A 25,476-nucleotide genomic window follows, 5' to 3' on the forward strand; every position below is an offset into this window, starting at 1 on the left:
ATAATGGAAGTGAATTCTTCAGTGCTGCTTTTCAGGCCATGCTGTCCATTCTGGGAATTCGACATCAGAGTACCTGTGTATACATACCTCAACAAAATGGTGTTGCTGAGAGGAAGCACAGAACCATCCTGGAGATGGCCAGGGCACTCAGGTTCCAATCCTCTGTTCCTTTAAAATTCTGGGGTGAATGTGTCACCACTGCAGTCTATCTCCTTAACAGAGTACCCTCCAAGTTGCTCCAGTATAAGACTTCATTTGAACTACTCCACTCTCATCCCCCCTCCTTAGCCCACATTCGATTCTTTGGCTGTCTCTGCTATGCCTCTTGCCCACATATTCTTGACAAATTTTCTCCAAGAGCTATTCCAGCTGTTCTTATAGGCTACTCCTCTTCACAAAAATGATATCTGTTGTATGATCTCCACTCTAAGTCCTTCTTTGTTAATAGACATGTTGTCTTCAAAGAAGACATGTTTCCCTTCAAGGATGTACAAGTCTCCCCTAATCCCATATTCCCAGTCCTCACACTCCTACACTCTCCTTCCCCTCCTATACAACTTCCCTCTACTCCCATTCCTCCTTCTTCTACAACACACCCTGACCCCTCTCTCTCTCCCACTACTTCTCCTAATATATCCCTCCCTCCTGCTGCTCCCATTCCACCCAGAAAATCCTCCAGACATAGTAGACCCCCCTCTTGGCTTCAAGACTTCATCACCACCCCTACAGCTAACTCCTGCTCCTTTCCCATTGCTGCTCACATCTCCTATGCTCATCTCTCTCCATCTTACAGCTCTTGTCTTGCTGCCTATTCAGTTATCTCTGAGCCAACCTCCTACAGAGCTGCCTCCCTTGACCCCCAATAGGTCCAAGCCATGCAGTTAGAGATTGATGCCTTAGAGGCTAACAATACCTGGTCCTTAGTTGACTTGCCTCCTGGCAAGAAACCTATTGGCTGTAAGTGGGTTTACAAGATCAAATACCAATCTACAGGTAAGGTTGAAAGACTGAAAGCTAGACTGGTAGACAAGAGATTCAATCAGCAGACTGGTCTGGACTACAGTGAAACCTTCAGCCCAGTTGCAAAGATGGTCACTGTGAGGGTTGTTGTAGCTCTTTCTGCTTCTAGGGGTTGGTTTATCCATCAGATGGATGTCCATAATGCTTTTCTCAATGGGGACTTAGTAGAGAAAGTGTATATGACTGTCCCTGATGGGTTTGCTAGACAGGGAGAGTCCTCTACTAAAGTCTGCAAACTCCATAAATCTTTGTATGGTCTCAAACAAGCCCCCAGACAGTGGAACTTGAAGCTGACTGAATCCTTGTTGAAGCCGGGCTTTCACCAAAGTCATCATGACTACTCTCTCTTCACAAGGTAAGTTGACAGTGATATACTTGTGGTACTAGTCTATGTAGATGATCTGCTAGTCACTGGGAGCAACACAGGGTTAGTAGAGGCCACAAAAACAGATCTACAAAATCAATTCAAAATGAAAGACTTAGGTGAGCTGAAGTTTTTCTTAGGCATTGAATGTGCCAGATCCAGTCAAGGAATTCATATGTTCCAAAGGAAATATGCTTTGGAACTGATTGCTGAATGTGGCCTAAGAGGAGATAAACCTACAGGAACACCATTAGAGCAGAATAAAAAACTTACATTAGTGAAATATGATGAACTCATTCCATCTGAGAGCAGTGCTGATGATCACTTGCTGCAACAGCCTGAAAGATATCAAAGACTTGTGGGCAGACTCCTATACCTCACCATGACCAGACCTGATATAGCCTTCCCAGTCCAGGTACTGAGCCAGTACATGCATAATCCCAAAGAATCACACATGGAGGCAGCACTTAGAGTTGTCAGATACCTTAAGGAAGCTCCAGGTCTTAGACTACTAATGCCATCTGATAATATAAATGCACTAACTGCCTACTGTGATTCAGACTGGGGAGCTTGTCTTGAGACAAGAAGATCAGTTACAGGATACCTGGTAAAGTTTGGTGGAGCATTGATCTCTTGGAAATCAAAGAAACAAGAGATAGTGTCCAGGAGCTCAGCTGAGGCTGAGTTTAGAAGCATGGCCAACTGTGCAACTGAGGTCACTGGCTGGTAAGCCTGTTCAAAGAACTTGGAGTTCCCATTGAACTCCCTGTGAATATGATATGTGACAGCAAAGCAGCCATCCAAATTGCTGCAAATCCCATCTTCCATGAAAGGACCAAACACATTGATATAGACTGTCATTTTGTAAGAGAGAGGATATGTCAAGGAATGCTGAAAACTAGCTTCATTCATACCAAGGACCAACTAGCTGATATTCTCACAAAAAGCTTAGGAAAAACACAACATCAACAACTGCTGAACAAACTTGGTGTGCTGAATCTCTTCAAACCATGAGCTTGAGGAGGAGTGTTAACCATAGCTAATAGTGGCAAGCAATCATGGTTAAGAAGTTGTTAGAATTAGTTGGGAGTTAGTTATAATTTGTTAGATATAGTTAGAAAGTTGTTAGTAGCAGTTAATTAGTTACTGAGTATATTTGTACAAATACACAATACACTACCATGTACAAGAGGTAGTATATAAGGGTACAATACCCCTTGAATGTAAATACAATTTTCATTCTACAGATATTTCTTTCTCTCTCTACACTTTACTCTCCCTTCTCTCTACACTCTTCTCTTCATCTCTTCTCTGCTCTGCATTATCTCTGTTGTTCATCTTTCTCTCTTCCTCTTACTTCTATTAGCTGCTTGTAAAGACTCCATTGATGGAGTCATCAAATAGACCCTCTGGTTATTCATATAACCTCAAGATGACTGAATTGTCTCATAAGTTCAGCTCATTCTAAATGTGATGATTGCTAATTTGGGCGACAAAATGGTATGATACTAGGCTTAGGGAATGGGAATAATAAAACATAAAATTTATTGAATCAGTTCAGCCAAGAGGGAGTTGCTGGTAAGCACAAAATAAATTATTGAATCAGTTCAGAATGATATATCCTATAAAAAAGAATAGAGTACAAAGTGAGGGAAATTTTAAGTATATATACAGGATATCTTGCGCTCACCTCGCAAACTAGACACCTTCTCTAAAAATTCTAGTAATTTCCAAATGCACCTTATAAAATGTACAAATCTAATCCTGTAATGTGTAATGTATGTATGACCTTATAACATGTTATAAATTAATTTTCACTCCTCTAGTTCCATTGACAAAACCAGTTTGTGTTGGGAAAGTTGATTCATGCCGACCATGTCTTTCAGGATCATATTTCTCTCCATCACCCCAAAGGGCATAGGCTTCTTCACCATGAACTGCGTCATCCCCAATCATTAGCTGCTCATCCGACATTCTTAAAGGGATGAACAACCTTATTGCAAGTAGGATTAATGTCGTTGCAACTATGTTCCAACCGATGATGAAGAGAGCTGCAACTATTTGCTTAAGGAAAAGAAATCTACCACCTCCACCATAAAATGCACCCTTTGTGTTGGTGACTGGACAAACAATACTACAGAGAGATGGTTCTTCCAGAAGACTAGTTAATAAACCGCCTAGAAGTCCTGCCACAGCATGTGTGTGAAACACACACAGCCAGTGTATCATCCACCTGTTACTATACAACAAGGAATTCAGTTACCAAAATAGGTGTACTTTTCTCCTACACTGACAGCGTAAAAGAATTTGTTTATACTACTATCATGTTACGATTAGAAATATAACTAGAGATAACCGTCCATTATAAGTTGAGTTAGCAACTAGAAAAATAAGGCAATTAACCTGCTACAACAGTTTAAGATACATTGATAATAATGTAACTTTTTTTTTTAACTCTGTAGTGTATAGTAGCTAAATCCTATTATTATTATGAGGAATGAGTAGATTATTTTACGTTATAGTACATGATTATTTTGTATGTGTTTGTGCATAAACTTTTATCGCTAAACCATAATTAATCAACATTGTTTTGTACCTCATTTTATCACTTAAACACGATAATTGTGATAAGTATTTTCTAGTGTTTGAAACAGACTTTAGCATTGGACTAGCAAGCATACCATTAAGAGGGATGTGACGAGTATTTATGTAATAAAAAAATGGAAATTGAGTTTAACACAACTTCAAAAGTTAGCTCATGAGTTGAGGATTCTCCAAAACCATATAATACGACTAATAACATGTTTGGCCCAACTTTTGGAAATCAAAAGTGCTTATTTAGAAAGTTAAGGTGTTTGGCCAAGCTTTTATGGATAAAATAAGTGTTTTTGAGTAATATTAATAATAATAGAAGTTGTGTTTCAGAAGTTAAATTTTTTTTCCTCATAAGCACTTTTAGAACCTTCTCCAAACACAAATTACTGCTCTAATATTGATAAATTCATTTTTCAAAAATGATTAAGCAAACACAAAGTATTAATCCTAGAAAGTAATTTTTTGAAAAACACTTATGATAAAAATATTTTCCAAAATAAACAAATTTTAGAAGATTGATTTAACGGGCCATGCATACGTCACCGACATGAGAGTCTGTTGAAATTATCATCTATTCTAGCTGATTTGTGTAGCGGAAGAAAGTTCTTAGAGAGAACTGAGAGTTAAGTAGAGATGAACTCTGATTTTTGTATTACTGTACAAATGAATATTACACAGCTATATAGAGTTCTAACTAACTCATCTATTGTAACTAACTACCCTAGCTAACTTGTACAACAATAATTAGTTAAGTCTCTAATTCTATTAGAGTTGCACATGGCCTTCACGTGATTCCATCTTCAATACTCCCCCTTAAGCTGGCATGTGTGAAGATGTTCAACACTCCCAGCTTGGACATTAAGTACTCGTGTTGTGTTCTAGGCAATCCTTTTTTTAGAATGTCTGCCAGTTGCTCATTTGTACCAGTATGCAAGGTTCTTACCATTCCTTATTGAATTTTCTCTCGTATAAAGTGACCATCGATTTCAATATGCTTGGTCCTCTCATGATACACTAGATTTGTTGTTATTTGCAAAGCAACCTTGCTATCACAGTAAAGATCAATGAGTACTTCTACTTCTGTTCTCGATTCTTTAAACAGGCCCAAAAGCCATACTAACTCTGACATTACTGTGGCCATACTTCTGTATTCAGATTCTACAGATGAATGAGATATAGTGTTCTGCTTCTTTGATTTCCATGAAATTAATGAATCTTCATGCTTAATAAGAAATCCTGTCACTGACTTCCTTGTGTTTGGGCATGATGCCCATTCAGCATCACAGTATGCTGTCAACTTGTTTCCCCTTTTGCTGCTCATAAGAATTCCAAGTCCCATTTCTCTTTTTATGTATCTCACAATTCTCAAAGTAGGTTCCCAATGTGACCTTTTTGGTTCTTGCAAGAACTGACTCAGTGTTTGGACTGCAAATGCAATGTCCAACCTGGTCATGGTCAAATACAATAGTTTCCATATCAATCTTTGATACTTGTCTTGTCCACTAGTACATCATCTTATGATTCACCAGTTACTTTATCAGGCTCCTTGGTAGTATATTTCTGATTGCACTTCAAGGGTTTCCATCTTGGCTTCCTTGCACTGAGCCCAAGTTCTGAGATAAGCTCAAGTCTATATTTTCTTTGGTTCATAAGAATTCCTTTGTTTGATCTACTGAATTCAATTCCCAGAAAATATTTCAGCTCCCCTAAATCTTTGAGCTTGAAATCTGGTGAAGTAATTCCTTGGTTTGTTAGATCAGTGTCAGATTATTTCCTGTTACCAGCATATCATCCACATATACTAGGATTATCACAATGTTGTCTCCTTTATTCATAGTAAATAAGGAGTAATCCAACACACTCTAAGTAAATCCTTGCTGAACAAGAGCCTCTGTTAACTTCATATTCCACTGCCTACTCGCTTGCTTCAATCCATAAAGGGACTTCACAAGTCTGCATACCTTGCCAGTAGACTCCCCCTGGCTTGTGAAGCCTTCTGAGAGGTGCACGTATACTTCATCAAATAAATCACCATGAAGGAAAGCATCATGCACATCTAGTTGATGTATAGGCCAACCTGCAGCAGCAACAAGAGAAATAACTAATCTCACAGTCACAATCTTCACAATCAGAGAGAAGGTTTCCCCATAATCTAAGCATTCTCTGATTATAACCTTTGGAAACCAAGCATGCCTTGAATCTTTCAACATCACCATTGGCTTTGAGTTTGATCTTATAAACCTATTTAGAACTAATAAGAACTTTGCTGTGGGGTAGATTAACTAACTCCCAAGTCTTGTTGGCCTCAAGGGTCTAAATTTCAGCCTTCATAGCATCAACCCATCTACTATCTTTGAAAGCTTCGTAGAAGGATTTAGGCTCTAATAAGGCTGAAAAATAAGTGAGATAGTGTTTGTACTGAGGTTTCAAATGAGCATAGGATATAAAGTGGCTAATTGGATGTGAGGGAGAGGGTCCATGTTCTGTAAGAGGAGTTTGATAATTAGTGAGCCAAATATGAGCTTTCTTAGGTCTGGTGGATCTCTTTATCTCAGGAGTAGAAGTAGGAGAAGCAAAAATAGGAACAGATACAATAATATTATTAGTGAGAGGAACAAGAAGGTCAGTAATAGGTACATCAGTAGGTGAATCAGATGATATAGGTACATCTAGAAAATAATCAGATGGTATATAAGAGTGTGGGACAAATAAGGGATCAGATGTTTCTTTATCCTGAAAGGAAATATATCCTCCTTGAAAATGACATCTCTATTCACAAAAAAACTGTGTTTAGAAAGATCATATAGAACATAGCCTTTAGTAACTTTTGAGTATCCCATCATCACAACAAATATAGCCCTGGCCTCAAACTTGTCATGAAGGTTCATCCTTTTAGCAAAGCATAAGCATCTAAGAGTTCTAAGATGAGTGAGATTAGGCTTCTTCTTATGGAATACAACATAAGGAGAGGATCCTTTGAGGACACTAGAGGGTAGCCTATTAAACACTAAGTTGCAACTAATATACAGTGACCCCAAAACTTAAGTGGTATGGATCCTTGAAACCTCATAGCTCTGGCAAACTCCAACACATGTATATATGCTTCCTTTTTGCAATACCATTTTGGTGGGGAGTGTATACACATGTTCTCTAATGTATAATCCCATGAGAACTGAATAAGTCAGCACATCCTTCATTAACAAACTATGTCCCATTATTAGTTCTAATGATCTTAATAGATCTTTCAAACTAAGTTTGAACAAGTTGAATGAAGTTTCTCAATATCACTATTACATTACTTTTGAATTTAAGCAGATAAAGCCAAGTCACTCTGGAGTGATCATCAACAATAATAACAAATAGTTTATTTCTATTAAATGTGGGAACATTATATGGACCTCTTACATCAATGCGTAGCAAGTGAAATATCTCATCAGATCTACTAGTACTAATAGTAAAAGGTAGTCTAGTTTGTTTAGCTAATAGACAGATAGAACAATTATGTAGCTGTTGTTTACAGATTTCATGTGATAGAGAAAGTACTTGTTGTATAACTCCAATGGATGCATGTCCAAATCGTCTATGCCACAACTAAATGTCTAATTCCTGTGTAGCTACAGTTAGTCCAAAGCACTGGTGCATATCACCTTTGGTAGGATTTTTAGGGAGTAGGTATAAACCATCTTACTCTCTACCAATCCCCTTCACCATCCCATTGTAAAGGTCCTGAAAGATAAGAAAGTCAGTGGAAAATGATACTAAGAATTTAAGCTCCTTAGTGATTTTAGACATTGATAGAAAGTCAAATTTGAAGTCAGGGATGAACAAAACATTCTCAAGCTTCCCTGTATCTAGTATCTTGCATGTACCTATGTGTGTCACCTGTGTAATATCACCATTAGGCAAGTGCACTGTCTTTGCATTTGCCTCTTTTAATTCAACTTTTTCATCCAATAATTTGACATCAGAGGTCATGTGATCAGATGCACCAAAGTCAAATATCCATGCCTTTTTAGTGAATATACTAAAAAAGCATGTGCATGTACACTACATGCCATATTTGCTCTTGATGGTCCTTCAATTGAAGTAGTGTTCTCTTCATCCAACATCTTTATGATCTTGTCGTATTGCTAAGGTATGAAATGTGGTACAACTAGGTCGATGAAGGTGTCATTCCTTGGAATTGTTCCTTTGTCAGACTTGTCGCCTATTATCCTTCTGTCAACCCTCTCAGGCACTAGCTTTCTTCTTTCAGGTTGCTAATTGTCCTCCATCATGGCATTGTGTGTATGAACATTTGTGAATTTTTTTTGAACTTGTAATCAGGTGGATATCCCAACAGCCTGTGAGTGTCCTTTATCTTGAAGTGATCACGGTAAGCATTAGGATCATAGCTGCTCTTTTTGAACATTTGAAATTGTCCTTGTCCTCCTCGTCCAATTCTAGCAGTCATTAGGGTTGTTACTTCATTTTGTCCTCCATTTCTAGGCAAATTTGGCATTGACATCATGTTTCTCTAATTCTCCCTTTCAATTAACATTGAATAAGCTCTATTTACAGTGGGAACTGGATCCATCATCATCAACTGACCTCTTGCTTGCTCATAGGTCTTATTGAGTCCCATTAGAAATTGCCATAGTTTCTAGCGCTGTATGAATCCAACAAAGTCCATTGATATGTCACAACTACATCCAGGAGTTGGTGCCAAGCTATCAAACTCTGCCCATAGTGATCGTATCCTAGAAAAGTATGTTGCAATACTTCTAGTTCCTTGAGTAATCGTTGTTATCTCCTTGTGCAGTTGATAGACTCTAGATCCATCGATTTTGTCTAATCGCTCCTTCAAATATCTCCACACCTCACACACATTTGAAGAATAGACTATTCCACTAAGTAATTCTAGTGATACACAGGTCATAATCCTCGAAAACACGATCGCATTACACATATCCCACATATCCACTAAGTTTGGGCCAAATGATTCTCATTTACAGGATCCATTGACAAATCCTACTTTGTTACGTCCTAGAAATTCTATCAGCATTGCACGAGTCCAGACGAAGTAATTCTCCGATCCAGTAAGTTAGATTAAAACCAGTATCATTCCTGAATTATCATTAGTCTACAGGAACAGTGGATGATTGTGACTCAATTTTTCTAGTAGTATATTATCTGGAACAACTGCCATTGTTGCACCTCTTCTTCGATAGATTCCTTAATTGAGTTCAGTGAATTATCTACTTCATCTTCTGCAAATCGAAGCCATATTCATGACTGCTAGCTCTGATACTATGTTGAAATTATCATCTATTCTAGATGCATTGTGTAGCGGAAGAAAGTTCTTAGAGAGAATTGAGAGTTGAGTAAAGATGAACTCTGATTTTTGTATTACTGTACAAATAAATATTACACAACTATATAGAGTTCTAACTAACTCATCTCTTGTAACTAACTTGTATAACAATAATTAGTTAAGCCTCTAATTCTGTTAGAGTAGCATGTGGCCTTCACGTGATTCCATCTTCAATAGAGTCAACATTATGCTATAAGCTTTGCTCATGTACCCAACAACAACAAAAAAAAGGGGGGAGGGGGGGAAGGGGGGCAAGTTGTTTAAATTTTTACCTACTTTTTTTCTCCTTCATTAGAGTATGACATGGTAAGTGCCGTAGGAACAGGGGGGAAGGTTGGATAGGTTATATCAACTTATTTTGGCATACAAACTAGAGGAACTTTCAAAAATAGCAAAGATTTAAAATATAATTAGGCTCCTTAGCTACAGTTTGCTTAATTACTTTTCATAGTTATAGTTTCAGTTGTTATGCCAATTTTCGCTTGTGTATCTCGCTGCATTATACAAATTGGATTTTCTCTTTGTATATCTCGTTGCATTATACAAATTGAGCTTTTAAAGAGATTGTATATATTCACTTCCAGATTTGTATATTTGTTTCCAAATTTGTATATTCGCTTCCAAATTTGTACATTCACTTTTAAATTTGTATATTCGCTTTCAGATTTGTATATGAGCCCCAGATTTGTATAATAACAAATTTCATTAAACTATAATCAATTCGTCTAATTAATTAAAACTATACCCTTATCGCATAATATAGTAATAATGTTTGTCAATCCGCATAATTTTCTCTATAAACTATTCAATTTCAACAACCATACATTCAACACAATTACCAAATACTCTATAGGACAAGTAATATTGTTTACAAAAAAAAGATTTGGAATATTATTAAAGTACGATTATCGTACCTTCTGTAGAAAAGTGGACTTTTTGTAGAGTATCATCATAGAATGCTTCCAGAAAGCATTCCCATTACTATGACAGCCCAAGCTTGCACCACTTCTACATCAATAATTAATTAAAAAATCATTGTTAAATAGTAAGATCCAATTTGTATGATATTGTTGGGTCCTTTCTCATTACAAGTTATTTAAAATCAAAAGACACATGGAACTCTCAGCACCATTCATTTGAAAAAAAAAAGGAACTCTTGATACTTTGTACACCTTTATCTTACAGGTCGCACGTTTCTTCTATTCTTTTTAGTTACAAAGAAAAAAATGATAATTGATGACACACACATTTTACGTGATATAATATATCATTCTTTGGAGATAATATCTCAGATGTTCATTTAACTATAATTTTTTTTTAATAAAAAATTACTCAATTTTGATTTTTAACTTAAAAATCACTCAACTATAGATTCTTTTCACAGACTTTGATTTTTAATTTAAAAGTCATTCAACTATGAACTCTTTTCACATAAAGTCACTCAACTATGTGTTTTACTTACGAAGTCATTCAATGACCTATTTAATTAATTTTTTTCAATAAAATTTAATGACATGAAATTTTTATTTAAAACTAAAATTTTAAAAATAAAAAGATATTCATTTAAATTAATGACCCATCCCACTTAACTCGATCCACTAACAATAGCACTATTCAATCGATCTTACAACTGAGACACCAGTATCTGATTCTCAAACTCATTGATGGCTTAAGTCGTAGGAACTTCTTTTACTGCTTCAACATAAGATGACTGTACACTATCCTCATCAGAATCACTCCCAGAAGAACTTCCTGAATCTGCAAAATAAGAAGGTTACTATTAATTTTTAGCAGGTCCGGTTAAGTGGGATGGGTCATTAAATGATTTAAATGAATATCTTTTTATTTTTTAAAATTTTAGTTTTAAATAAAAATTCATGTCAACAAATTTTATTGAAAAAACTAATTAAATAGATTAAGTGACTTTGCAAGTAAATCATATATAGTTGAGTGACTTTCTATGAACAGAGTTCATAGTTGAATGACTTTTAAATTAAAAATCAAAGTTGAGTGACTTCTATGAAAGCTCATAGTTGAGTAACAATATGAAATATTATCTCCATGTTTTTGTGGTGCCTTACATTGGACTCCTTTCCATCTCCTGAAATTCTTACGTGGATATGTGATACTTATCCTCTTGATAGCCAAGTGTCACGGATTTAGACTCTAACTAAAATTTTCGTGCGGCACTTGACAACTTACTCAAAATTCTTTCACGATCTTGTAAGCTCAAGTAAACCTTTTCAAAACTAGATCGCTAAGGCAATACTAGATTAAAGAAAGACACAAGAGAGAGTCTTTAAGAAGACTTTGTATTGCTTAGGAGATTGATTGCTTACTTGATTTTACAAATGAATGACCCTTCCTATTTATACTACTCATTAGGAGCTAAAGTGCAAATAATAATTTCTATATAAGTTCCTGCATATTTATATTTAGGTCGCCTCTCTAGAACTTTCTACATGCCTAGAATATTCTAGGGACCTTCTATGCAATTCTATAATCTTTTATGGAAAATCTCCATATTTCTCTAGTATGATTTACAAGGATTAGTCTTTTTCCTATGTAATCCCTCCACATGGGCAACTTTGAGCAATGTGGTATTTATGTGGCACTTATGTGGTATGATGACGTGGCGGGTCGTCATACTCTCCCTCACCTGATGTTGTGACGATCACGGCGCATTGCTACTACATTAACTCTCGGATCTTATCTTTGAATAGACGCAAGTCCTTATATTGTTCTAGTGTACCTTCCTCCGACGATTTTCCCTTCCAATGAACGTGGAACACGACAATGGCTTTTTGTCTCTATCTCCATCAAAACTTGTAGTGATTTCCAAGAACATCGTCTCCTCCTTCTTATGTCCCTTTACAAGTTTTATAGCCGATAGTTGGACTTGTCCTTCCGTCTTCGGTACCTTAACTAGGGGCACCATATATGATCCTTCTTGCTTTATGACCAAGAGTTATTGAAGGTAGGGATCGATCATCATATGGCGCCTTTGGAAGAACTCTTGCCCAAGGATTATATCAAAGATTTCTAAGGGAGCAGCGGTGAAGTTGGTCTTACCTTGCTACTTGCCCAATGTGATGCCCATTCCAAGAGCGACTCTGTACACGGGAGTCAGTAGTGCATTAACCGTCTTGAGGCGGGTGTTGCTTTGACTATAATTTAGCCCCAACTTTGTTGTCCTTGATTTGGTCATTATGTTAGCCTTTACACCTGTGTCGACCATGACACGAGCGGGTCATTCATTGATCGTGATGTCTACATATTGTGCGTGGTATTTTTCCTGCATCTCTAATTTCTTTGTGATAGCTCCGATAGTCCAATCAGGCCCAATTGTGTCGTGCCCGAACCTTGTCCTTGCTCTTCTACATCTTTCTCCTTCTATTTCCGTAAGATGGCACCAAGATTCTTCGTTTCAGGGCATCTTGCATAGCCATGCGGTCCTCCGCATATGTAGAAACTGTTTCCCTTTTGTCACATCCTGAGTCTATATCTTGGACGTGGCCGAAACTCAGAAACCATTGCTAGTCCCAAGCGAATTCTTGACCTTGTTGACTACTAAATTGAGGACTAAATATGCTTGCAAAAACTTTATAAAGATGAGCAATTAAAATCATTTAAATAAACTTCAAATGTCTCAATCTTACTTTATGCAATAGTCTAGTAATAGCTTTGAATATAAGAAGTAAAAATATTTACAACATCAGAATACATGCAACTCTATAACTTTTACTATCTATGAAGCCTCTAATAACTGAAGATAGGTGTCTAGACAAGGCCCATGACTACTTGACTATAAGCAAATAAAACTAATAAGTAAAAATACTGAACAAACTAAACTGGAGCCCTCCGAAAGTGAGGAGGTCTCACCAACTGCTGATGGATGGAAGTCTTATTGAAGTATCTGCAATCATGAGTACCTAAAACTGCATCATAAAATGATGCAACGCCAAATAGAGTTAGTTTATGAAATATACGGTATGTAATAAGGCTGAGTGAAATAGTTAATTGAACTAAAAGACCGAATATAACTCAACTGAAGTAAGGCATAAACATGAAGTAAAAACCATTTAATCTTTACAACAAAATGTGCAATAGAAGCAAAACATTAAAATAATATACTTTACTTTATTGGAGAGTTTCTCTAACAGACAGTCATCACTTATGAGCTACGTGATGATACAACGAACTACTGTAGTTGCCACAATCGTCCAATACCTTGCCAGGATAAGGGATGCAAACTTATCTGTGGATCCAATAAAAGTCCTCTTTTAGGACTATAATAGGTCGCTCGAATGAACAGTACGATCTTATCCTACGTTGGCTACGTAGTTTATGGGGTTCAGGTTGTTCTATATGCTTATACAAATCGATACCCAATACTACTCCCAAGAATATATTTACTATGCTCATATCTCAAATGAGTGTGTTTACTCAATTAACTCATTTAGTCTCTTTTGGACTTAGCACAAAACTCAACTCTTCTCAACTCATCTCCTCTTTAAAATAGATATAATCTCGACTCAATGAATGCATTTAAAAACATAATTTAACTTTTCAATCTCAAAATATATGTTTTAAATGTATTAATGCTTAACTCATTTATACTCAAAATACTCATGCTCAAAATAATAATTAAGAGACTTCTCAAACTCATGCTCAAAATAATAATAAAGGGACTTCTCAAACTCATGCTCAAAATAATAATTAATAGACTTCTCAAACTCAACTTGACTGAATGAAGATGTAGGGCACGTGGGTGAATTTAGTCCAACATTCTGATAAGTTTACATACCTTAAAAGCTCCAATTAAAACTCTAACGTTGAAGAGGAATCCCAAAAGTTCCTTCTCGAACCTTGAGATGAGTTCTTGTTTTCACTAGATATGAAATGAGGATTTGATGTTAAAATATAGTTAAGAATTCACATTAGAGATTGAGAATGTTTAAAAATACTTGAAATACATGGGAGGAACATACCTTGGTATTGGAAATGGAGGAGAGGAGAGGAGAGAATTAGCAAGGCGGTTTGGTCTTCCAAACATTGGCCAGAAATATAATTACAACTGATCAAAAACACCACCAGAATAGTGATGAAAGAAAGCTGTAGCTGGAGTGATGTTTTCATTTTGATTAAGCAATATTATCAATTACATCACTAATGCAATTGCACGATAGGAGGAAAGAACAATGACATTAACCTGTTACGTTTATCTATTCTACACTCGCTACTCCTTCTGTTTCTAGTCTACGTTGATTTGGCACAACCCGATGATATTGGAAAAAAGTAATATAATCTCTTGATTTAATATGGAGTATATATTTTTAATATATGAGCCAAGTAAAATACAATTGAGGAAGTACTTAATTTCTCCTTTTTTGTAGAAATTAAAAAAATATGTATAATGTATTAAAATATTTTTAATCTTTACCTTATGATATGTCATACAAGAGTTACTAAGAGCCCGTTTGGATGGGTTTTAAGCCAACTTAAAGCTCCTTTTTAGCTTTTGAACGTGTTTGTCTAATGCTAACTTTAAGCCATAAAGTTCTTAAAGTCAGTCAACAATGAAAAGTTAGGATTCCTAATTTTTTTTTCCTAAGTACTTAAAGTAATTTTTTTTGACCATGGAAATTACTTTTATATTCCTTATATTTTAACTAAATTCCCAAACTACACTTTTTATTCTTTTAACCCTAAAATTCACATCATCTCATTTAAGCACTTTTATCCAAACACTCAACTGCTTATTTATAAAAATAACTTTCAGCACTTCTAAGTTCTAAAAACACTTCATACATAAAAGTTACTTTTTTTAATCTCATTCAAACGGGCTCATAGACATGGAAAGGAGTCAATGTAAGAATTTCATGGCAGCTCTACTTTTGATTTTTCAAAAGATCAAGACAGCACCGTCAAATGTTTTATTCTAGTGAGGTCCTACTTCAGACGTTTTAGTCGAAAAAACTAAAGCGGAGTCTTTTACGTGTTGGGTAGGTTAATTGGACCGGCAATTCTTGGTTAAATTTTTTGCACTAGTTTTCTGTTGACTTGAGTCGTGTATATTGTGCAAGTCAACCTAAAGTATAGTGTTAATGCCTTGTTATCGGCAAAGGTATGGTCGGATCAAAATGCATGATGGCGTGGTGAGAATTTTCATCTGTGTTAGAATTGATATGATATGATGATAATAAGATTAAAAGTATTTTGATACATTATATATATTTTTTTAATTTTTATAAAAAAAAAGAGGAAAGAAATGAAGTATTTTTTCCTCCGTTTTATTTTACGTGAGTCCTATATTAAAAATATATCTTTTCTTTTTATTTGTCCGAGAATTATATTAGTACTTATTTCCATATAACCGGGTGTGCCAAAACAGAGGGATTAGCGAGAGTAGAATAGATAAAAGTAAAGAAAAAGGAAGAATTGAGATAACAGGTGAATGCCATTGTTCTTTCCTCCTATCCTGCAATTTCATTAGTGCTGTAATTGGTAATATTGCTTAATCACCATGAAAACATCACTCCAGCTACAGCTTTCTTTCATCACTATTCTAGTGGTGTTTTTGATCAGTTGTAATTATATTTCTGGCCAATGTTTGGAGGACCAAAACGCCTTGCTGATTAAATTCAAGAATGGCCTCAAATTCGAGACTTCTTGGTCAAAAAAATTAGTCAGGTGGGATCAAAACATAGACTGCTGCTTGTGGCCAGGTGTAAGTTGTGATGAGGAAGGTCATGTACTTGCTCTGGAGTTGGACGACGAAGCTATTCATGGTGGAATTGAGAACTCAAGCAGTCTCTTCCATCTTCTATATCTTGAGAAGCTCAATCTGGCTTATAATGGCCTATACTCTGTTCCAATACCAACAGAAATATATAAGCTCGCCAACTTGACGTACCTGAATTTGTCAAGGGCTAGTTTTGATGGGCAGATTCCAATGGAATTGTCAAGATTGACAAAGTTAGAGATTCTTGACCTTTCTGGAGGGAATTTAAAGCTTGAGAGGCCAGATCTGAAAACACTGATTGGAAAATTAGCAAATCTTAGAGAACTTTACCTTGATAGGGTGAGTATTGCATTGAAGGGGAGTGAGTGGTGCTCAGCGTTATCTTCATCTCTGCCTCAATTGAGAGTGTTGTCAATGATAGACTGTAAAATTTCAGGCCCTCTTGATCCTGTCCTTCTAAATCTTCGTTTCCTTTCGGTCATTCGTCTTGATTATAACAACTTGTCCACTATGGTTCCAGATTTTCTGGCAGATTTTACAAAATTGACAACCCTAAGTGTCAAATGGTGCTACTTGTTTGGTCCATTTCCCAGTAAAATCTTTCAGGTACCAACTCTACAGCAACTTGATTTATCTGACAATGAAAACCTTAATGGCACTTTACCTGAATTTCCACATAAAAGTTCATTAAGGGAGGTAGTGCTTAACCACACAGGATTCACCGGTTTGCTTCCGGATTCAATTGCTAACCTTCGGGATTTGACCCAGCTTGATTTAGGAGCTTGCAATTTCAGTGGAGATATTCCATCAAAAATGGGAAATCTCACAGACCTAGTTCATCTAGACTTGTCATTCAACAGTTTTACTGGCTCGATCCCACTCTTTCATAAGGCAAAGAAGCTCAATCACATTGACCTTTCTAATAACAAGGGTCCACTTTCTTCTGCTCAAACTCAATTAGCAGTTCTCCTTTCCCTCCCAAAGTTGCAGTTCCTTAGTGTTCAGAACAGTCATTTAAGTGGAAAAATCCATGAATTTTCCAATGCATCCTCCTCTGTTCTGGAAACACTTGATTTGAGCAACAACCATCTTATTGGATCGATCCCCCAGTCTATCTTTAAACTCAATAGGCTTTCAAAACTCTTCCTTTATTCCAACTCCTTTAGTGGGACTATTAATATCGAACCAGTAAAGGGACTTACTTGGCTAACAACCCTTGACCTTTCAGACAACAAAATTGAAGGGGAAATACCATGTTGGGTTTGGACAGTTGGAAATCTGAATCTTTCTCACAATCTCCTAGAGTCTCTAGAAAAACCTTACCATATATCTAATACTTCTATTGTCATTGACTTGAGTTCCAACAGGATCAAGGGCAATCCACCGTTTCTACCAGATCGGTTTGCAAACTGGAAAAGTAGTATTACTTTCTTTTCAATTGCCAATAATGAATTTACGGGATCAATACCCTCTTCCATATGCAGTCTATATGAACTTCAATCCCTTGATATGTCAAATAACTTCTTAAATGGAAAAATACCTCCCTGTTTAATCCAAATGCTGGCTACGAGTCTCGAAGTGTTGAATATAGGGAGAAACAAACTAAGTGGCATTATTCCTGATACATTTCCACTGAATTGCAATTTGAGAACTTTAGACCTCTGTAGTAATATGTGAGAAGGAAAAGTTCCAAGCTCCCTGCAAAGATGTGAACCTTTGCAAGTTTTGAACATTGGAAACAACAAGATTACAGATACATTCCCATGCATGTTAAACAAATTATACACTTTGCTTGTCCTAGTCATAAGATCAAACAAGTTCTACGGGAATCTCCAGTGTCCTAGAGCTGATCAAACCTGGCCAATGATTCAAATTATAGATATTGCTTCCAACAATTTTCAAGAGGAGATACCTGAGGCAATGGGAGATCTCAAATCACTTCACCTTCTTAACTTCTCACACAATGCTTTGACTGGAAGAATACCAAATGCCCTTGGAAAGCTGACTCAACTTGAATCCTTAGATTTCTCAGTTAATCAGTTATATGGGAGGATTCCAGACGAGCTTGCAAGTCTCACATTCCTTACTTTCTTGAACCTGTCCTTTAATCAACTTTCTGGTAGGATTCCGAGAGTCAAACAATTTCAGACGTTCTCAGAAGATTCCTTTAAAGGGAACACAGGGTTGTGCGATTTTCCTTTAAAGAAAACGTGCAGTGATACCAAAGAGCCTGAAGGTGAAATTGATGGGAAATATATAAGTTTTGCCTTGGGATCTTCTGTGGGTTTTAGCATCATAATCTGGCTGATTTTGCATAGTCAAAGATACAATGAGCTCATTCATAGACTTCTTTTCAGAATTTTGGGTTAGCACAAAAAAAAGAGAAAGAATAAAAGCCCAAGGAGGTCAAGATAAGCTTTGATGTTTGATCTTTTACATTCTATTTGAAGGAGTTCATAATACTCTACATGGACTTGGTGTCTATAGAGGAATGTTTGTTTGAATTTGAATTTAAGGAATAATTTTCAGAGAATTGTGATGACTATGTGTTTTCATTTTTCAGTTATTTGGCTTCTACTAAACAAACTAGCTCTTTTACTTTATTCTAATTTTGTTAGCTAGCTGTTAAAAAGAAAGATTAACAAATAATACTTGCCGAATGTTTGTTATTGAAGAAATGAAGTACCAAAGCTACTCAGATCAAAATCTCAGATATCTATGAAGTATGATCAGCTCATCTAATCAGAATCATCAAGGATTTCAGTGATTTTGCAACAATTGTATGTTTTCTACAGACTAACATAAGTTTCACTAAAACAAAGGCGAGTGTTGTTTATAATTGCAGCAATTGATTTAATGTCATTGCATTCATAGCCACTAATGCCTTTAGCAATATTTATATAGAGTGTTGTTTATAATTACTGTAAAATTCTTGATTTGTTGTAGTAATGGATGTATTAGACCTTTCAAACAACAATACTTCAGGATTGGTTTTAGTTATCTGAATCTTTCTTTCAATTTCCTAGAGGCTCTGGAAGAACCTTATTGCATACTAACATGATCAAGGGCGATGTATCCATTCTACCAGATCGCTTTGCAAACTGGACAAGTAGCATTACTTACTTTTCAATTGCCAATAGTAAACTTACGGGATCAATACTCTCTTCCATTTGCAACCTAGATCAGCTTCAACTTCTTAACATGTCAAACAAGTTCTAAGGAAATCTCCATACTCCAGTGTCATATAGCTAATCAAACATGGCCAAGCTTCATATTGTAGATATTGCTTCCAACAATTTCTGGGGAGCACTTCTACCACAACAATCCAGAGCCGTGATGTCACGGCCGAAAAATCAAGGTCTTCAACAAACCTTCCAAGTGTTCCTTTAACTCGTTCAATTCTGTCGGAGACATCCAATAAGGAGAAATAGATATGGGCTTGGTACCCAGCTCCAAATCAATCACAAAATCAATATTAGGGTCAGGAGGAACACCCAACAAGTCTGTAGGAAATATATCCATAAACTCTCTCACCATCCTCGTAGTCTCTAAAAGAGATGACTCCTTAGTGAGATCACATACATGAGCCAAATAAGACAAACACCCCTTATCCATCAAGCGATGAGCACGAATATAAGATATCACCCCTTTAGGATACGAACTTGGATTACCCTTCCACACCAAGCTAGGCAAACCGAAATAAGCTAAGGTCATGGTCTTTGCATAACAATCTAATATAGCATGATAAGGAGATAACCAGTCCATACCCAATCATATCAAAATAAAAAATATTTAATAAAATCAAGTCTGCACGGGTCTCTCTACCCAAAAATATCACCAAACACCCCCGATATACCTGATCCACCACTAATGACTCACCTACTGGGGCAGAAACAGTAATAGGAACAGTACAAAGCTCACATACATAATCACTACCCACATCAAAATAAGTTGACACATAAGAATAAGTAGACCCTGGATCAAATAATACTGAAGCAGGATGCTGGCAAACCGGAACAATACCTGTAATAACTGCATCATAGGCCTCCGCCTCAGATCTACCTAGTATAGCATAGCATAGCTAACGGTCATCTCTAGCCTGTGAACCACTACAAGTGCCACCTCTAGCTCCACTCTTGGCACCCTTGGTGCCACCTCTAGTGCCTTGTGAAGTATCTCGCACGACTAGAGCGAGAGTAGAATGAACAACCGATGTCTTGGTTCGTCTAGTAGAAGGAGCACATCTGGGGTAATCTTGGGCCTTATGCCCAAACTCACCACATACAAAAAAGCCTTGAGGTCCTAAAATCCGTAGAGGATAACCAAAAGTGTCAATACGTCCTCCAGAGCCCAAAGAACCATTATAACCAGTTTGGCCAGATCTAGATCCACATGTACCATCAGAGCCCTGAATAGCTGTCTGGACTGGTCTGCCCTAATAACCATAGGTACCAGAACTCGAATACTCCATGCCTTGGAGGAATGACCACTAAAATGACCCTCCCGACAAAACCTCTATGCCCCCTGTCTAACACGTCGAATGTTCTCTATCATCCTGGCGTAGTCAATAACACTTTGAAAGGTACCACCAATAGCACAAGAGAGGTTGAAGCCTCCTGAAGATAACCGATGAATCCCTTTACCAACTTGCAAATCCATTCAAACTCAGTGGGAATACTCAACATAACATAGCGAGACAACTCATGAAAGTGAGCCTCATACTCAGATATAGATAGGGAGCCCTGCTCCAATCTTTCAAACTCATATCTACGCTGATCACGGAGGCAATAAGGCATGAACCTCTCAAGAAATACCTATGAAAATTTCTCCCAACTCATCATAGGGGAACCAGCAGGCCTACGATCAATAACTGATCTCCACCATTCCTTGGCCACCCCTGTAAGCTGATATGAAGTGTAAGCTACTCCATGTGCCTCTAGAATACCAAGTTGAACAACTTGTCCTGGCACTCAGTTAGAAATTCATAGGCCTTCCCTTCGGTCATACTATCAAATCTAAAAGGTGCCAATCGAACAAACCTCCCAAAGCTTTTCTGCTCAGCTATTGCAATAACAGTACTAACAGAAACTAAATGAGCTACAAATCTCAGAGGTACAATAGAAGGCATAGAAGCAAAACCAGAGTCTGGAACCCAACACTAGGCCTCTGAACTAGTGATGTAATACCAACTACGATAGGAAAGCCTGAAGTACCTGGAAGAACACCAGAAGTCAGAGCACCATCCAATCTAGACAAAAGTCTCACTAGTAACTCGTGTAGCATCAGAGCACTATCAAAAATCGCAAAAGGCCGGCCTGGCCTCTACTTCTCAGTCTGCTTCTCATAATCATCCTCGTGCTCATATACGGGCTCAGGTGATGGTCTCTAGCTCGGCCATGAACATGTATCGCTCCCCTCGCTCGGCCTTGTCCCCTAACTCCACCACTTCATCTGCCTCGCCCTCGTACTAGGGCTCGGGCAGTAGGTGCAGCCTCACCCTTGATGACTCTGGCCCTAGTCCTCACCATCTACGCAGAAGAAATAGATTAGAGGTATACAACACTTGATATGAATAACTTACATGAAAGGAATCAAAAGAAGGAATTTCTCCTAACAAGTATCTTGTAGCTTCTCAAAGATAAGTACGGACGTCTACGTACCGATCTGCAAGACTCTATTAGACACACTACTCTTTTACTTATGAGATCGGTGAACCTAGCGCTCTGATACCAATTTGTTACGACCTAGAAAAATCAAGGTAATGATGGCACACATCCCAAATCTCATTCTAATGTGTAATCCTAAAAGTAAAACCATCCGAGATTCCCAAAGGGAAGTCAGACCACAAATAAACGCAATAAAAGGACAACTACAAAATTATCTCTAACCTAGTGTCATAAGTTTAAAAAGCATCTAACAAAATGATCAAATCTGATATACATCATAAATCTTCGAATAATAATAAAGGTTGGAAATAAAAGCTAGAATTAATGGTGGTCCGAATCCCAAAATCTCACCACTAATCTAAATAGTAAGATATCTGCAAGAGAGAGATCAGCTATCGCGCAGAATACCCTAACTAGGATCTACATCAAAAAAGGATAAAAAGTAGGGGTGAGTACAATCCATATGTACTCAGTAGGTTTAACCGATTGAGTATAAAAAATTAATCAAAACTATGAAATAAACTAAGGAACACTTCCACTTACATGCAGAAAAGTCCCACTCCAGCTACGCTACCGCCAATTAATATAGAATGGCGTGAATAAAATAAATACACAAGTACAGTTCAATATCACAGTTAAATAATAGGTCAAGCACCACAGATATCAATGCAATGCAATATAATATGATGATATGATAGTATAGTTAGATCAAGGCTGTCACTAGGGCTGAACACGAAAAATCAAAAAACCGAACCAAACCGGTAACCAAATCAAACCGGAAAAAAAATCCGACATTTATTTGGTTTGATTTGGTTTGGTTTTTAAATTTAAAAACCGACTATATTTGGTTTGGTTTTGGTTTCAAGTCTAAAAAAAACCGAAAAAACCGAACCAAACCGACTTTATATATACATATTTTAAAAATTAAATTTGTATATATATTTGTGTGTATTTTAATTTTTTTATGAAAAAAATATAATTTATATTGAGTTTTTATATTTTTGATCTTGGGCCATTCTTTTGAATTATACTAAATAAAGTAAAAATAAATAAAATGTGGACTTCATACGCAGAAAAGCTACTCACAATTACAAATAGTAAAACTTTAGGTGAGTCATTCTCTATTATTAAACATGTATGCGTCAATCTTGGCTAGTAGCTACTGGCTACAATGAAATTTATAATAAGAAAATACTTTTGAAATTTATTTTCTGTTTATTCAAATAGTGACTACAAGGTATTTTAAAAACCGACAAAAACCGAAAAAACCGATAAAAACCGACAAAAACCGAATAGTAAAAACTGATATAGTTTGGTTTGACAATTTGAAAAACCGACTCAATTGGTTTGGTTATTTTTTAAATAAAAACCGATCCAAACCGAACCGTGAGCACCCCTAGCTGTCACATAACTTGTCGTATACACCTACTAGGCTGTGCTACGAAGCAGGACTCATGGGGGTCTCGCAAACCATATACCTCATCACAATCTTAATGTATCAACTACCTCACCACCCAAGTTGTGGCCAAAGACTCATGATACTAATATCTTTTCTGCTTGCCACCTACTTGTGGTCAAGGATATAGGAAAGGTGTCACATTTTCTTTCTCAAAAAGGAATTTTCAAAGTTCTCAACTTCCCAATGATCAATAATAGTATAAATGAGGATGAATGCATTCACAACACGTAAGGCATGAAGGAAATATTCAACTCAATATGTAATACAAGGTTTAAAGTCCTCAAAACTTATCCTAAGCATGCTATTCATCCTCAATAGACAATAATGGAAAGAAAGTACCTCAAATTAAGTGTTTAGCTATTTCCAATAATATTTTAATACTTAGGTATGCTCAAAACCCCCAACTCATCTCCTTAGACGGGCATTACAAGTCAAATAGTCTTCTTACGCTTCTCTCACAGGCAATTCATCAATCACATATGCTCAAAACAGATAAGTTAGCAAATAAGCCCCCCACACAGACTACACAACACAAATAAGCCCCCATATGGGCATCACAATATAAATAAGCCCCCACTCTGGCATCCCAAAGTAATTAACAATCTCAATTTACACTACAACTCCATCCCAGAGTCTACAACATAGAATTTGTTAATTATCCAACTCAGCCTCAAGAAGAATAGCCAAACCTACCTCAATTGCCGAAACCGCTTTCGAACACTTCTATCGGGCAATCAACCCTCGAATTTAACGTCTAAATTGACAACCCATTGTCAATACTGAAACATACATATCACAAGAAGTCCAACGACATCCATATTGATAGGTTTTAGAACCGAGGGTAAAATAGTTCAAAAATGGATAAATTTCTAAAAGGGTCGAATCTAGAAATTTCTTTCAAAAATACATTCTACTAGTAATAAGTAATTCATGGTTGAAAAATCCATCAAAATAGAGTCAGATTGGAGGTAGAAATCACCATTTAAAGTTTCATGGACAACCTCCAAAATTTGAAATCAAAACCATGAATTTCAAGGTAAAATCCCAAGATAATGGAAGGAAATCGAAGGATTTAGGTTATAAATACTAACCCAAATGAAGTTCTCTAAAAATCTACTTCACATATCGTCCCTCCAAGCTCTTGGAAATTAAATATGGAAGAAAAGACCCAAATCCCATTTTTGGACCTCTCAGGTGTCACAAAAGCGACATAGGGTCGCTAAAGTGGAGGTTCTCTTAAGTGGACCCTGCACCACCAACATAGAATCAACTTAAGTCCCAAATTCCCAATCTCCGACCGGACTCTCGGGATTAGTTCAGAAACCTGTGCACATAAACCATATATACACGCATACTAAATTCGACGTTCCGGACCTAATGAAATCATCAAAATTCGAATTCAAGATATCCTTAACCCGAAACTTGATAAGTCGCAATTAAACTAGTTTCGGTACTCTAAATACCCAAAATACCCTCGAAACCTCTAAAAATTACAACAGAGCCATTTCTAGCATTAGTATCACCCCCCGAATCCATTGGAATCATTAAACATCCAATCCGAGTCTCCGTACTCGATTTGTTGATCAAAGTCAAACTTAGCTCATTAAATCAAACTTTTCAACTTTGGACCTTAATTTCACGATACAACTCCAAATTCGAAAACAAAGACACTCCTAGACCAATTTCCACATTTTGGAGCTTATGGAACTGACAGAATCCTGTTCCGAGACCCGTAGCTCCGATTAGTACCAAAAACCACTTTTTAGCAACTTAACTCTTTAAAACTCAAAAACTTGCCCAATTCACAAACTATTAAGACTTTAACACAATCAACTACACAAACTGATCAAATAACACTCAGGGCACTAATGAGAGGGGTAAAATGATAATTTCTCAAAAATTTCCGAAAATGACCCTCACGATCATTACACATGATACTAGTACTGCAAGTTGAATTCATTGGCTATGGCATGTACTATCGAAATAGACTGACTTTACTCTTTAAAGGTCGGGAGATGGAGATTGTGAATATTTTTTAAGCTTTTACATCAATGAATTTCTCTTGCAACAACTTTCAAGGAAAGATGCCATAGATATTGGGAGATCTGAAGTCGCTTTACCTTCTTAACTCATCGCACAATGCCTCTTATTAACATATTTGAACCTCTTCTTATTCAGGTAATGTAATTAATCAAATCATTTTCCGTTCATCCTCATCTTTAAATTCTCCCTCTTTCCTTGACTGATCAGTGCATAGAATAGGCTTCCAGTGCA

The 25,476-nt window shown here is 36.7% G+C and overlaps 1 protein-coding gene, 1 long non-coding RNA gene and 1 pseudogene across 2 annotated transcripts; 1 reads left to right on the forward strand and 2 right to left on the reverse strand.

Annotated features, from left to right (window-relative positions):
• Window positions 1-3,146: 3,146 nt before the first annotated feature.
• On the reverse strand, window positions 3,147-10,468 carry LOC129875590 (ammonium transporter 2-like; annotated as a pseudogene).
• Window positions 10,469-13,092: 2,624 nt separating this feature from the next.
• Window positions 13,093-14,547, reverse strand: LOC129875911 (uncharacterized). Its single transcript, XR_008763236.1, has 3 exons — window positions 14,324-14,547; window positions 14,140-14,223; window positions 13,093-13,270 (listed from the first exon to the last, which is right to left on the reverse strand). It is a non-coding gene; the product is annotated as an uncharacterized LOC129875911 (long non-coding RNA).
• Window positions 14,548-15,858: 1,311 nt separating this feature from the next.
• LOC129875591 (receptor-like protein 19) lies at window positions 15,859-18,447 on the forward strand. Its single transcript, XM_055950887.1, has 2 exons — window positions 15,859-17,740; window positions 17,879-18,447. Exons 1-2 carry the CDS (start codon window positions 15,859-15,861, stop codon window positions 18,445-18,447), a joined length of 2,451 nt encoding a protein of 816 aa, XP_055806862.1.
• Window positions 18,448-25,476: the final 7,029 nt, after the last annotated feature.

This window comes from Solanum dulcamara, chromosome 12 (assembly GCF_947179165.1).
Source record: "Solanum dulcamara chromosome 12, daSolDulc1.2, whole genome shotgun sequence".
NCBI classification, from domain to species: Eukaryota; Viridiplantae; Streptophyta; class Magnoliopsida; order Solanales; family Solanaceae; genus Solanum; species Solanum dulcamara.